We start from the raw sequence: 14831 nt of genomic DNA, 5'->3' as shown, positions 1-14831 counted from the left end.
TGGTGTGGCCCAGCGAGGCTGACATCACGACTGAGCTGAAGGCCAGGAGTGAAGAGAAGCTGCTCTTCAGAGATGCAGGAGTGTGTTGTCACGGGGTCTGGGCGGGCCGCAAGGAGCCGGCGGGGGCGTAGCCTGGCATCAGAGCTCGGGAAGATCCCAGAGGCTCATGAGCAACATTAGGGCCTTCCGGGGGCGGGGGGAGTGGGGATACAGCTGAGGCCATGGCTGACTCACTTCTTTATTCCCCAAGCTCAGCTTCACCTAGAGAATGAAACCCCACTGGGATTCTTGCTGGGGTTGAGGGGGCGGGGGCAGGGGAGGGTTGACGCTTGCTCGGCTGTAACCAGGGCATACTTCCTACACACGCGCATACACACACACACGCTTCGCAGGTGGCCTGGAAACGGGAGGCTCACAGAGGGAAGGGTGTGTTGCAGGTGGGACCAGGGAGGATCACGCAGGGACTGAGGAACTGGTTTGCCTGGGTTGGGTAGAGGGCAAGCAGTGCCGCCTATCGCCTATCGGCTGGCCAGGCCGGTAGGTCTGCCCTGGGGGCCTGCTGAAGAGGCCCAAGGCAAGGCTTTGTCCTCTGAAAACTGTCACCCTTTTCTTCTCAAATACAAATTATACATAGTGCTTGATTTTTGAGATTTTTTTTAAAAGCTCACTCTTGAGAGCCCAACCTCAAAACTTAGCCCAGAGACCAACAGACAGAGCCACATCAAGAATAGCTTTGAGATCTAGAGTTGACACCAGGTGGGCTGGCACTGCAGTGCCACCATTTGTGACACTCCTGTGTTGGAGTGCCAGTTGGCCATTTGGGAGGTGAACCAATGGATAGAAGATCTCTCCCTCTGTCATTCTGCCTAAATAAATCAAAACAAAACAAACCCCAAAGACTCCTGGGAGTCTGGGTGGGGGAGTCCATGTGTGGGCGACTGGAGTTTCACAAGCTTTTGATGATTTCCGTCCGCTTGGTTTTAAAAGCAGTTGGTATGCTCTATATTCAGTACTTAAGTGCAGATGAACATAAAGAACAAAGCAAAGCTAACTGTAATCCCACCAGTCACAGATCATCATTTGTAAACTTTTTGGTGTGCTTTTCTGGCACACATGTCACATAATTAGGACTATATTGTGTGTATAGTTTTTTTGCATCCATTTTCACCTGATTTTATATTGTAAACATTTCCACTTCATTAAAAAAATTCTCTAAGAAGCTTTTAAAGGTTATATTTCATTGTATGCATATAATTTAAACATTTCCCTATGCTGGATCTTCAAGTTTTCAGCTTTTCTAGGTAAGAAGTGCTGCAGCGCATACATATTCTTCTGGCAGCTCTTTTTAAAATAAACAATTTCCAGGCCAGCATTATGGCACAGTGGGTCCAGCTCAGCCAGCAACATTGGCATCCCATATCCTGGCTGCTCCACATCTGATCCAGCTCCTTAATGCGCCTGGGAGGGCAGCTGAAGATGGCCCAACTGCTTGGATCCCTGCCACCCATGTGGAAGACCAGGATGCAGTTCCTAGCTCCCAGCTTCAGCCTGGCCTAGCTCTGTCCATGGTTGCCATTTGAGGGGTGAACTATGGAGACCTTTCTGTCTCTCCCTCTCTCAGTCACTTTGCCTTTCAAATAAATAAATGTTTTTTTTTTTTTTTTAAATTCCTGGAGGTGGAGAGCTGTGTCAGATTTAAGAACCTTTATGAGATTCTTGATTATCTACTACCAAATAGCAATGTTTATAGCCTCCGGTAGTCTGTGTGTGTGTGTCTGTGTCCCATTTCACTATCCCCTTGCCTGCATTGATATGTTTTTCTTAGGCTTTGCCGTTTTGATTGGTGAACATGGTATCTCCTGGTTCTCTTTTTCTTTGTAAGGTGAAGGCATTTCCTCCCTACGTTTACGAAAGCCATGGAGTTTAAATTTGTTCCAAGCGTGGGGCAAGAGACAAGGGATCAGTGGAGGCGACACCAGGTGCAGGCAGAGGATGGGGTTCAGGGTCCAGAATCCAGTGTGGGGAGGGCAGAGGGAGGCAGAGTTTGGGAAGGAACTTGGCTGCGTGGGAGGTGAGAACTGGGAGGGACCCGACAGACTGCGTTAGCACAGCTGGGTGTGGGGGGCAAAGGGCTCCCACAGGGGCAGGATAACAATGACTTTCAGTGAGCGCTTAGGGACTTCCTGTGCCCCTCCCCAGTGAGGATGCCGGCCGGACAGCGTGCCTGCGGTGCCCAAGACAGCTCAGCTCCACTAATTTATGGGCTGCAAGGTGAATCAACTCGTGAGCGTGTCACTTGGGAACCAAGTCCAAGGCCAAACCAATGAAGTGATGATGCAGGAACACTGAGGGGTAACTACAGGCCGGCACAGTTATACACACTTATCTTATGTTAGCTCATTCACCTTAAACAACCAGCATATAAAGCACAAGAAACCGAAGCAGTTAGGTAGCCAGGGAGGAGATCGAAGTCCTGAATTCCAACCCAGGAATTCGGGCTACGGAGCCTAACCGGCAAATACAGAAGTTAGCGTGGGAGGGGGAAGATGGAATCGGAGGACACACCCTCGCCCGAGCCGAACGGGCGGCCCAGGTGAGGACGCCGTCGCCCGAGGGGCCGCACTTCGGTTTCAAGTGACTCCCGAGCCGCTAACCACGGCTACCCTTTCCTAGGCCCCCGCTGGGCCCAGCGCCGCTTACCCCCAGAGCGCGGCGCTGTCACCGCTCCGTCCCCCGCCTTACGGAGGAGGAAGCTGGCGCGCACAGCTCGCCCCCCACCCGGCGCCGGGCCAGGCCCACCGCGGAGTTCGCAGCCCACGTGGCGCCCGGGAAAAGGGGCGGGGCGGGGCCAGCCCGGGGGCGGGGCCGCGGGGCCTGGGGCCACGGAGACTGGCGCGGCGCCGCTGGGGTTCGGGTGGGGTCGCACCTGTTGCGCGGTTCCCCTCTGGCCAGCCACGGGAGTCCGGCGCCACATACCCAAGGCGTGTTGCGAGAAACCCGGACGAGTTCCGGGTCCTGCTGGCTGGGGGAGCACGTGGCCTGCCCGCTTCTCCAGTGCGTTGGCTGGGGGGTCGGGACGCCGGGGTTGCCCGAGGCCACTCGGTCGGCCGAGGTCGGCTGCGGTTCGCCCGCAGCCGGCTGGAAATTTTGAAAAACTGCCCTACTTTCCCCAACCCAGTGCCAGGTCACGGCCCTTTGGAGCGACTTGGCCGGGGTCTGGGGCCCAGCCCCTCTCCCCTCCCTCACGACCCGGGCTTCCCGGCTGTGCAGACCCTCGCGGGCGGCTCCCCCAGTGCCCCTCGGGATTCAGGCAGCATGGCCTCGGGTAAGTGTGTGCGCGTATGTTGGGGCGAGGGTCTCTGGACTCAGAGGTGCTGTGGCCAGGGTGACAAGAGTGTGGGGGTCTTGGCACAATCTGCAGGACCTCGGGAAGAGGCTGGGGAAGCGGAGCGAGTGTGGAAGGGAAAGTCAGAAGCGGCTGGGGGTGGGGTGGCGGGGCGTCCCTTCCCCAGACCCCAGAAGAGCCCCTGGCTTCCTGGGAGGTAGCTTCCGCCGGTCCGTGGAATTTTCCCAAGGCAGGCCCCTCCCTCCTGGGCTGGGATTCTCCGTTCCACTCCCTCCTCCGTGAGCTGGGCTGCCCCTGGAGCCGGGGGTCAGGTGGAGGAGCAGAGGGGGCAGAGCCTCGCCTCGAGGCGCCGGGTTTTGGACGGAGCGCGCCTGCCCCGCCTTGCCCTGCGAGGAGTGGGTTCTGAACTAGGCGAGCTCGGCCGGATTCCTCTTTACGGCGGTCTTTTGCTCTCCGGCTGGCTGGACCAGCCAGCCTGGACTTTGGAGCCCTGGCCGGGGCGGGGGGAGGTTTCCTGAGCGGGGGTGGGGGGTGGCGGGGTGTGGGTGCGGTTAGTGGCGAGCTGGAGGCCGGCCCTCCCCGATCTGGTAGTCTCCACCCCGCCCCCCAGATCCGGCCGCCGTCAGTCGCGTCACTCGAGGGCTAAGGGGCCGGGATGGAGGCCCCACTCGCCGACGTTGCCTAGACAACATCAGAAATCGTGGCCAGGGCCTCTTCCGCCTGCGGGGCGCTGCTTCCTGCATCAGTCACTCCCGCTGGGGGCGGGGCGGAGGAAGGGGTTGGATGTGGCAGAGCCAGGCCCCAGCCGGTGCGGCTCAGACTCCCCCGCTGTCGCCGTGGCCCCAGCCATGGCATCCTATCCATCTGGCCCCGGCAAGCCCAAGGCCAAGTACCCCTTTAAGAAGCGGGGCAGTCTGCAGGCCTCGGCTGCCGCCGTTCCAGGTGAGTGCGGGCTTCCTGTCCTCAGGTACTGGCTCTGCCTCACCTCCACCGCGGATGGCTCCTGAACCCCCCCACCCCGCCCGGGGGTGGGGGGACCCGCCTTCCCTGGCACCCTGCTGCTGCTGCTGGTGCCTTGCCCTCAGTCCCAGCGATGGCTGGCTTGGGAAGTGCAGTGGGGAGGCAGGCGAGCTGGGGGGGTGCCAGGTTTCTGTGTCAGTGATGCTGCTCCCCGTAACAAGGAGTGGGTGCAACGAGAGGTGTGTGTGTGCACACGTGTTGGTGTGTGCATGTGGGAAGTGTGTGTGCATGGAGTGGAGGCGTGGGGGCCTTGACCGGCAGGCTCAGGCTTCCCCTGAGGGTAGTTTCTCTTTGCAGGACCCCACTTGGAGGCTGCCCTTCCTGGGGGTCTGAATGGGGGCTCCCCTGCCTCTGCCGCTGGCCCATTCCTGGGGTGGGTTGTGAGTCCCTGAAGGGGATGGGCTGTCCTTGGGGGTACCGCATGGCCCCTGCACCTCTTGGTTGAGCTCTCAGGCTGTAGGCGTCTCTGCAGCATTGGGGCAGGCGGTGTGGTGCGGCAGTACCTGCCTCCCGGGGGCTCAGCTGCCCAGGTCTGTGCTTGCTGAGCAGTCAGCCTGCCGCCTGCGACGCCCCAGGCCCCCCCCCCCCCCCCCCCGTGGCTGAGGAAGGACCCTCCCCTGCCTGGCTGACCAGGTCACCCTCCCAGCCCCTGGCTTCCTACCCATAGCTCAGTCCCCTTCCTGCTGTGTTGTCTTATGCTATTGAAGTTGTCTGGTCTGAGGTCTCTACTGCCCTGGGGGTCTCTGCCGAGGTCCAGGCCTTTCGTGTGTCCTAGGGCTCGGTCTGTCCTGGTTGCCCTGTTGCTGAACAGGAGACTTTCGTGGGTGGTCAGACGGTGGGTGTCTGATACTTGTGGGTCACAGACTTGGGCACCTCCCTGCCTACTGAGGCAATCTTGGTGGCCAGGATGTTGGAGTTGGTGGGAGTGGCTGGGGGCAGCCCCATCTGGCTTCTGCTTGACTCCCCTGTGTGAATGTGGGTGTGTGTATCTGTGGTGCTGCGGCCAGAGACCTCCTCCATAGTAGGCAGCTGAGCCTTGGAGCTTGGCCTGGGTGCCTGGGTGTCATCTCCGGTGAACCCTTCAGAGCTCTCTTCAACGACCAGCAGACTGGCGGGATGGCTGTGGCCGCTAGAACCTGGCTTGTAACTCCCAACGCTGCTGTGGAGGCCCCGGGCCGCCGGCTGGGGGCCAGGCTGAGGTTAGGGCCTTCGCGGCAGCTGGTGAGGAGCCAACACAGACCAGCCTCTTGCAGGAGATTAGGAGTCAGCTGGGGCCCTGTGTGAGGGATCAGAGTCCTCAGGCGAGCAAGGACCTCGCACCCTGGGCGTGGAGCTGATACCCATCTTTCCTTCCTCTTCCTTCTCTGCCCTTTTGCAAGTAAGAGCGAGCATCGTCCCCTCTCCTACCCTTCCCTGCGCTGCCCCTGGGCCCTGCGAACCTCCCGCCGTGCCCAGTGAGGGGGGCTGTGCGCTGGCACGGAGCCTGGTGTTGTGCGGGGCTCCTGCGGAGGTTCATCTCGCCGAGCCTCCTCCAGCAGCCAGCCGTGCGAGGCTGGGCAGGGACTGCTCACCGCCCCGCTTGGAGACGGCTCGAAGCCTCCGAGAGCTAGAACTTGCCAGTGAGCGGGAACAGAGGCAGGCAGGAGAGCTCCCGGTTCTAGTCCCCCCTTCTCCGGGACAGCCTGACCCGTCCCTTCCTGTGGGCTTGGAGCAGGAGCTGGAGGCTTGGGGGGTGGGCGGGAATCAGACCCTGAGCGGTGCAGCAGTGCGAAAGCCTCAGTGACTCGCCCCTGCCCAGACCAGGCCACAGGTCCAGCTGCCAGCCAGCTCCTCTCCCCAGCAAAGGCCGTGTCTCAGGGGCCCTGTGGTCAGGATGGAGACAGTGGTGAGCAACAAGGCCACTAGGCCGAGGAAGCTGGTGTGCAGCGGAGGAGGGCTGTGCCCCTTTCCTGTTCTCCCCTCCTGCCCTTTGGCCAGCTGGGCCCTGCCCGCTCACTGTCCCCTTGGGCAGTGGATTTTAAGGAGGCTTGGCCCCTCCCTGCCAGCCTGCCTGATTCAGCCCTACCCTGCTTCTCCCCCGGGAGCCTTGCATTTGGCGGGGGGTTCTCCCTGGCCCTGCAGAGGTGAAGGCCGGGTTCAGTTCTGCAGTTCCTCTACCTCCCAGCCCACAGGCTGCTTCCCTTGATTTCCAGACTTCCCTGAAGTCCCCCCAGCCCTCTGCTCACAGCCATCCCAGGCTCTCCCCTGCCTGCAGCTGCACTTGGTACAGCCCGTGCCGGCCCCTGAGCCGTCCTGGGGGACTGGCTGAAGCTTCATTCGACAAACAGGCAGGCCAGGGGCACAGGGCTGCTGGCCGGAGCTGCCTGAACTCTGCAGGTAGGGTCCAGGCAGGGAGCAGAGTGAGCAGGGGGCTGGCTCCCGCATCTGGGACAGGCACCTCCCTCTTCCCTTTGTCCAGTCTTAGGACCAGACCTGGAGTATCGGGCAGTGGGCACAGACTTTAAAGCTGGTTACCTCCAGTGCTCTCCTGAGCCAGGCTGGAGGGAGCTCTCCCCTCCCACCCCCAGGCTGGCTGGGTACGGAGAGCTCCCTGCTGGGGACGCTGGGGCTGCTGAGCCCAGGGAGGGCTTTTGGGGTGAACTGGGGGCTTGAGCAGCCCTTAAAGACAAGCAGGTTCAAGGCCTTTTGTGTTAGCCTCCTGGTGGTGAGACGAGAAGTTTTGCCCTTGATGGAGAAGGACCCTTGGCTTCTGATGCTGCCTCCCCCAGGGACCTCCATGGGGCCTCTGGCCCAGATCCTGGGGCCTCTGAGTGCCACAGACTTGTTTGTGGCAGCTCTCTTTGGAGGGGCAGCCAGCAGTGGGAGGGACAGGCTGGGCCGGCCACATCTTGGCAGCCCTGGGGGCCTGGGGAGGAGGCAGGACTCCCCCCACCGCAAGTCCTCTCCTCTCCTCCCCCTCTTCCCTCGGGGGCTGCTCCCTAGGTCTGAATGGCAGTGCCCTGCCCTCTGGGTAGAGGAGCTGCTAATCCAGGGCAGCTGATCCTGGGTTGCCTGCCCCGCAAGCCACAGGCGGGGGGACCCTGATGCAGCCACCTGGCTCTTCTGGCCCTTAGTGCCTGGTGTGTGTCCGTGCACATCTCTGTGTGCTCATGCACATGTATGTGCACGCATACAGGAATGTGCCTGCTTCTGGGAGGCAGTCACGTGGGGGACGTTCTCATGGCCCAAGGGAGTGGACCCTAGTCCAGGATTCAGGTTCTTATTTGGGTAGTGAATCTGCTTGTTCTGGGAGCATGCGCAGGCCCTCTACCTATGGCTCTGGAGTGGGTGAGGGGTCCCTGTGCTAACTGAGGGAGAGGTCCTTTGGGAGCCTCTCTGGAGGGACCGCCCACTTGCCAGGCCCTGACCTTTCTCGGGGACTGGCTCCGGGGTGGGCAGGAGTCCAGGGCTTCCAGGAGTGCGCAGGCCCTGCCCCTCCACCCGGTGACCCTGGCATCGCTGTCTCTGCAGAGGCTCGGGGTGGCCTGGGGGCCCCGCCGCTGCAGTCCGCCCGATCCCTGCCGGGCCCTGCCCCCTGCCTCAAGCACTTCCCGCTTGACCTGCGCACGTCCATGGATGGCAAATGCAAGGAGATTGCCGAGGTATGGCCAGGAGCCACCTGCACCTCTGCGCCCTGCGCCCCCATGCTCGGTTGGCCCTCACCCCGTGCTTGGCCGCTCCCAAGTGCCCCATGCCCCTGCTGCCCTCACCTCTTCCCCAGACCCTGCAGGGGAGGCCCGGGCTGACTTGCATGACTCCCCCAGGAGCTGTTCACCCGCTCGCTGGCTGAGAGTGAGCTCCGTAGTGCCCCCTATGAGTTCCCGGAGGAGAGCCCCATCGAGCAGCTGGAGGAGCGGCGGCAGCGGCTGGAGCGCCAGATCAGCCAGGATGTCAAGTGAGCCGCAGTGCCAGTGCCCGTGCCCTCGGGCTACCTCCGCCCCTCTCCACCCCTCTCAGAGCCCATCCTCCCTTGGGGGCCCAAGGGGAGGTTGAGGAGCCCTGCGGCTTGAGCTCAGGTCTGCTCTGTGTGTGTGTGGGACCGGGAGCAGGGGCCAGCCCTGGCGTTCTCTCTGACTCTCCCCTCCGTGCCTCTAGGCTGGAGCCTGACATCCTGCTGCGGGCCAAGCAAGATTTCCTGAAGACAGACAGTGACTCGGACCTACAGTGAGGAGGGCGGCAGGGCGCGGGGAGTGGGGGACTGAGCGGGCGCCCCTCAGCTGCTGGCTCCAGGCCCTCCCTCACATGCCTCCTCTCCCTTCTGCCCTAGGCTGTACAAGGAGCAGGGCGAGGGGCAGGGCGACCGGGGCCTGCGGGAGCGGGATGTGATGTTGGAGCGGGAATTTCAGCGTGTGACCATCTCCGGGGAGGAGAAGTGCGGAGTGAGCAGGGGTCGGGGTCCCTGGGAGCCCGGGCGGGGGGCGGGGGTGGAGGATGGAGGCTAGAGAGGGTAGTTTTCTTCCCACAACCCTGGAGGTTGGGGGGACAAAGAGAGCGACTGGGAGCCCCTGGGAATGGTGGGAGTATCCCCTGGGGTCAGGCAGAGAAAGGCCTGGGGGGTGGAGGTGGAGCTGAGAGTGAGCCCATGTCCTCGGTTGCAGGTGCCATTCACAGACCTGCTGGACGCCGCCAAGAGTGTGGTGCGGGCGCTCTTCATCCGAGAGAAGTACATGGCTCTGTCCCTGCAGAGCTTCTGCCCCACTACCCGCCGCTACCTGCAGCAGCTGGCCGAGAAGCCCCTGGAGACTCGGACCTACGAGCAAGGCCCTGACACCCCCGTGTCTGCTGGTGGGACCCCCGTCCCTGCCCCACCCCAAGTGCCCTGCTCTTCAGGGCTCCTGGAGCTGTGGGTCCCAGCCCTGTCTACTTCTCCCACTCGGGCCACGCTCAGGCCAGCTTCTTGGCAGCCTGGAGGGGAGGTGGTGGTGGTGGTGGGGAACCGTCGCAGTGTGGCCTTTGATGTCTGTCGCTATCTGCAGGGCCTCTGAGCTGGGCAGAGGGTGGCCTGGGAGAGCCTGGCTCTGACGCTGCCTTCCCACCCCCACAGATGCCCCGGTACACCCCCCCGCACTGGAGCAGCACCCGTATGAGCACTGTGAGCCAAGCACCATGCCTGGTGACCTGGGCTTGGGCCTGCGCATGGTGCGTGGTGTGGTGCACGTCTACACCCGCAGGGATCCAGACGAGAAGTAAGAAGGGTGTGGTGTATGGAAGGGGGGTACCCAGATGTGGGAGGCTGTGCTGCCTAGGGAGGGGCTGCAGGACCTGGCTCGCTCTCCTTACCCGCGTTCCCCTACACGCCAGTTGCTCCGAGGTGGAGCTGCCCTACCCTGACCTGCAGGAATTTGTGGCTGACGTCAACGTCTTGATGGCCCTGATCATCAATGGCCCCATGTGAGTCCCTGCCCTTCCCAGACACTTGGCTTGCTCTCTAGCCGCAGCCCTGCCCCGGGCCTCTGCCACCTAGTCTCATGCCTCTCCCTAGCCCCCGAGCCCAAGCCCCCTCCGTCTGCAGCCCTCTGGGCTGCCTCCTCCCTTGGCTCTGCTGCCTGGGCCTCCCTTCAGGGCCTGAGCCCTTGCCTCGTTGTCCTCTTGCCCAGAAAGTCATTCTGCTACCGCCGGCTGCAGTACCTGAGCTCCAAGTTCCAGATGCACGTGCTGCTCAACGAGATGAAGGAGCTGGCCGCCCAGAAGAAAGTGCCGCATCGAGACTTCTACAACATCCGCAAGGTGGGCTCTCTGCGTCCCACCCCGCCCCGCCCCTCTGCACACCTCCCTCTCCAGGGCCGGGGAGCCCACCCGGTGCCCAGTGGGGACGGTCCTCTTCCTTCCTCCTGCCGCGCTGCCCGCCTTCCTGGTCTCTGCTGGACCCAGTGGCTCCCCGCCCCGCCAGGTGGACACGCACATCCACGCCTCGTCCTGCATGAACCAGAAGCACCTGCTGCGCTTCATCAAGCGGGCGATGAAGCGGCACCTGGAGGAGATTGTGCACGTGGAGCAGGGCCGCGAGCAGACGCTGCGGGAGGTCTTCGAGAGCATGAATCTCACGGCCTACGACCTGAGCGTGGATACGCTCGACGTGCACGCGGTCTGTCCCAGCGGCAGGGGCTGAGGGGCTGGCTTCGCACCATGGGGTGGGGAGGGGTGGGGTGGGGCGGGGCGGAGGTCAAGGGTGACCCGGCCTGCCCCTCTCCCCTAGGACAGGAACACCTTCCATCGCTTCGACAAGTTCAATGCCAAGTACAACCCTATCGGGGAGTCTGTCCTCCGAGAGATCTTCATCAAGACTGACAACAGGGTGTCTGGGAAGTATTTTGCTCACATCATCAAGGTGAGGAGGCATCCCCGGTGCTGAGCAGCGAGCCTGGGTATCAGGGTGCTGTGACGGGGGCTGGGCGGGAAGCCTGGGCGTGACTGCTGCTCCACACGCGCCTGTAGGAGGTGATGTCGGACCTGGAGGAGAGCAAATACCAGAATGCGGAGCTGCGGCTCTCCATCTACGGGCGCTCGCGGGACGAGTGGGACAAGCTGGCGCGGTGGGCCGTGACACACCGCGTGCACTCCCCCAACGTGCGCTGGCTCGTGCAGGTGCCCCGCCTCTTGTGAGTGTCCCTGGCCGTGGGAGGGATCGTGGGGACCACATTCAAGGCCCAGGACCTGCCTCCCGCCATCCTGGCGTGGCTGAGCCTCCCTGTCCCGGCCGAGCTCTCTGGAATGTGAGGAAGGGGGCCTCACGGCCCCACCTGTGGTCTGTCCAGCAGCCCCCCGGGGTGTCCTCGCCTTCCTAGTGTGGTTCAGGTGTGCCGCTGTGCCCTCCAGCTGGGCTCTGCCCCATACTGGCCTGCCGGGGGTGCGGGCCCTGACCTGTATACGCCCGTGTGCTGTGTCTCGCTGCAGTGACGTATACCGGACCAAGGGCCAGCTAGCCAGTTTCCAGGAGATGCTGGAGAACATCTTCCTGCCTCTGTTCGAGGCCACGATACACCCGGCCAGCCACCCGGAGCTGCACCTCTTCCTGGAGCACGTGAGCAGGCAGCCCAGGGCTGGGTGCAGGGCCGACCGCCCACCTCGGTGCCAGGCCTGACCGGGGGGGTCCTGTGCCAGGTGGATGGTTTTGACAGCGTGGATGATGAGTCCAAGCCCGAGAACCACATCTTTAACCTAGAGAGCCCCCTGCCCGAGGCTTGGATGGAGGAGGACAACCCGCCGTACGCCTACTACCTGTACTACACTTTTGCCAACATGGCCACGTTGAACCACCTGCGCAGGTGCCTCTGTTTGCCGCATGGCCTCCCACCCAGCAGGCCTCGCTCTGGGCTCTCTGGACTCCTGACCCACATACGGCTTCTGTGCCCGGACCACATGGGCTCCTTCTGTGTCCTCGGGGCTCCATTCCTCCCCGGTTACCCCAGGCCCGCAGGCACTGGTGGGAGAGCACGCGTGTGCTGGGGCGGGGGCCCGGGAGCTCAGGGGAGCCCGCGGCTGACCCTGTCTTCGTGCTCCCCAGGCAGAGGGGCTTCCACACGTTTGTGCTGAGGCCGCACTGCGGGGAGGCCGGGCCCATCCACCACCTGGTGTCAGCCTTCATGCTGGCCGAGAACATTTCCCACGGGCTGCTCCTGCGCAAGGTCAGGCTCTGCGCCGCCCTCCCGGCCGGTCGCCTTCCTCCGGGGCGTCACCCGGGCCCCTCGGCAGCGGGTCCTCCCCTCCCGGCCCTGAAGTGGCACTCCTCCTTCCCTGGAGCACCAGTGTGCCCCCCCACCCCGGCCTCCAGGCCGGGGGCCCCCACTTCGATTCTGGCCGTCACTCTCCATGTGCATGTCAGGGCTGGCCTGGGCCCCCGTCCTCCTTCCCTCCAGCCTGACCCACAGCCCCCGCGGCCACCTGACAGGCCGTCCTCCATCTTGCACACGCAGGCCCCCGTCCTGCAGTACCTGTATTACCTGGCGCAGATCGGCATCGCCATGTCCCCGCTCAGCAACAACAGCCTCTTTCTCAGCTACCACCGGAACCCGCTGCCCGAGTACCTGTCTCGGGGCCTCATGGTCTCGCTGTCCACTGATGACCCCCTGCAGTTCCACTTCACCAAGGTCAGAGCCGGCAGGCAGGCCTCCCCCGCTACGCTCTGGGTTGGTGCTGCCCGCTGCAGGTGGGGTGTGGCTGGAGGTGGGAGGGAGATGGCGCGGCGGGGGCCTGCCCGTCTCAGGGAGCCTGGCCTGTGCAGGAGCCCTTGATGGAAGAGTACAGCATCGCCACCCAGGTGTGGAAGCTGAGCTCCTGCGACATGTGTGAGCTGGCCCGCAACAGCGTGCTCATGAGTGGCTTCTCCCACAAGGTACGCACTGCCCGCCTGGACTGCCCCTCCGCTCCTCTGCACTGGGTCCTGACCTTGGCCCTGGGGTGGTTTGGTGTGGTGCATGGGCCCACGGGGCTGGCTGCAGCCATGCCTGTTGCCCACCCTGCCCCACCTGGCCCCGGCAGGTGAAGAGCCACTGGCTGGGACCCAACTACACCAAGGAGGGCCCTGAGGGCAATGACATCCGTCGCACCAACGTGCCGGACATCCGTGTGGGCTACCGCCACGAGACCCTGTGCCAGGAGCTGGCGCTTATCACACAGGCCGTCCAGAGTGAGATGCTGGAGACCATCCCGGAGGAGGCGGGCGTCGCCACGAGCCCGGGGCCCCAGTGAGCCCGCTCCGCCTCGGCACCGTCACCGCGTTTTGTGCTTGGCCCCCTCCCATCCTGTTCTGGTCACTGCATGTCTCTGTCCTTTGTTTCTGTCCCGCATGTCTCTGACCGCGTGCTGTCCCTGGGCCACCCCACTGAAAGCTGGGCCCGGGCACCTGCGCTTCGCCATCGTGTTGGCCCAGGTGGCTGCTGATGGCCGAGACTGGAGGGCGGGCCCTGCTGGTGGTCCTGTCCTGGGGTCCTTGGAGGCCTGGCTGTCCTGTGGGTGTCCTCAGTGTCCTCAGAGACTTGTGGTGGTCGTGGGGCTTGTTCCTTTAGCTTTTAGGGTCTAGCCTGGGCAAATCTGAGCCTCGGCCAGGCCGAAGTGCTGGCCCCTGTCCTGTTTATGTGGCAGAGGGGCAGTCAGGTGGGCTGTACCTCTGCCTTGGGCACGGTGCGGCCGAGGGTCTGTGCTCTGTGCTGGGTAGAGTCAGGCTAAGGGCCTGGTCCCAGCTCTGGGCCGCCTGGTCTGAGGGGATGCATTTGGCCCGGAGCTGCAGGACCACCGCCTCCACCGAGTCACTACCCGGGCACTGCCCAGCAAGCCGCCTTCTCCGTCCCTTCCCTGGCCTGCCTGCTCTCTTCTGGTGTCAGCTTCTCATGCCTCTGTGGGAGGGGGCAGCCGCCCTGTGCTGTGTCAGGGGCCCCTGCAGCTGGAGGGTGCTGGATCTGCTCCCCACGGTGGCCCCCAGAGCTTCCACCGGACCTGGACCCCTGCCAGCCCCCCATACTGTGTCCCGAGGTCCTCTGTGAAACACAGTGTTTCGTACGAGCCACCTTTCCTAGTGCATGAGAAATAAAGAGTATTTAAGGTAGTGGGCAGGTGAAGTCTGTAGGGAAGGGGTGGGGGGCTGGGGATGTGTGTGTGTGGCGGGTGGACCCCGACGGGGGAGGGCTGCGGGAGAGGCCTTCTGAGCCCTTATCATGCCTGCCCTGTGGGGGAGCACACCTGGCCCTAGGTGTGCAGCAGCACATCCCTATCACGCCGGCTGGGGCGAGTGTCCCCTTGCCACCCTCTACCCTCTCAGTCCCAGCCTCAACGGACAGCCTGGTCTAAAAGCAGTCCCGGCAAGTGTGGGTGTGGGGCTCCCGCAGGGCGCTTGTGAGGAACGCCCTCTCCCGGCCTGCCCCTGCACTCCCCCGTGGGCGGTGGGCAGTGTGGCCAGATGGCTGCCAGCTCCCGCGCACGTTTTGTTGCGGGAGCCCTGAGCAAGTCTGTGCGTGCTGATTGCAGCCTGCACCTGCTGGGCTTCTGTCTTGTGGTAGGCATGGGATTTCCCAGCACCTCCAAGGCCCAGAGGAGGCTGGAGGCTGCTGCCCGTGTCACGAGCCAGGCCCCAGGGGAGCTGACGGCTGGCTGCTACCACTGAGGGAAGGGGCAGCTGCCTTCAGGACAGTCAGCCTGAGGCTGCCGGAGCCCCGGTGACGGAGGGACTGGCTGGGGAGCAGCGGAGGCTGAGGGGCTTGCCGACTGTCGGCTGCCCTGGCAAAGCCCTCTGGGTTGGCAGGAGGACACGTCTGCCCCTGGCCCAGGGGCTGCTCAGGAGCCTGCGAGGAGCTCCCAGCCCCCTGCCTGCTGAGGGCCACTAGCTAGGCCTCCTGGCTTCAGCCCCAGGCCCTTTGGTCCCCGGATCTGCCTCGCCATTCATGCGTCAGGGCTCACTGTGGAACTGCACAGTGAGCGAGAGGCTGGGCAGCTC

The 14831-nt window shown here is 63.4% G+C and overlaps 1 protein-coding gene across 5 annotated transcripts; it reads left to right on the top strand.

Annotated features, from left to right (window-relative positions):
* Positions 1-2867: 2867 nt before the first annotated feature.
* On the top strand, positions 2868-13946 carry AMPD2 (adenosine monophosphate deaminase 2). Of its 5 annotated transcripts, XM_008264730.5 has the most exons (19): positions 2868-3054; positions 3179-3325; positions 7877-8007; positions 8170-8300; positions 8501-8569; positions 8673-8784; positions 9004-9190; positions 9450-9591; positions 9707-9796; positions 10003-10132; positions 10296-10490; positions 10602-10733; positions 10841-11004; positions 11300-11426; positions 11507-11670; positions 11910-12030; positions 12319-12492; positions 12627-12737; positions 12884-13946. In XM_008264730.5, coding segments are annotated over exons 1-19 (2538 nt in total). In that variant the 5' UTR covers positions 2868-3053; the 3' UTR covers positions 13094-13946. The 5 variants fall into 5 exon arrangements, with proteins under 5 accessions (XP_008262952.1, XP_089156322.1, XP_051713363.1 ...); XM_051857403.3 differs by lacking the exons at positions 2868-3054; positions 3179-3325 and adding an exon at positions 3591-4288; XM_051857404.3 differs by lacking the exons at positions 2868-3054; positions 3179-3325 and adding an exon at positions 6637-6742.
* The last annotated feature ends 885 nt before the right edge of the window (positions 13947-14831 follow it).

The sequence above is a fragment of the Oryctolagus cuniculus genome, chromosome 7, assembly GCF_051225735.1.
Source record: "Oryctolagus cuniculus isolate XC-2025 breed Fujian yellow rabbit chromosome 7, ASM5122573v1, whole genome shotgun sequence".
Classification (NCBI taxonomy): domain Eukaryota; kingdom Metazoa; phylum Chordata; class Mammalia; order Lagomorpha; family Leporidae; genus Oryctolagus; species Oryctolagus cuniculus.
Note: the sequence above shows the minus strand (reverse complement) of the source record. Positions and strands in the feature narration are given on the sequence as shown.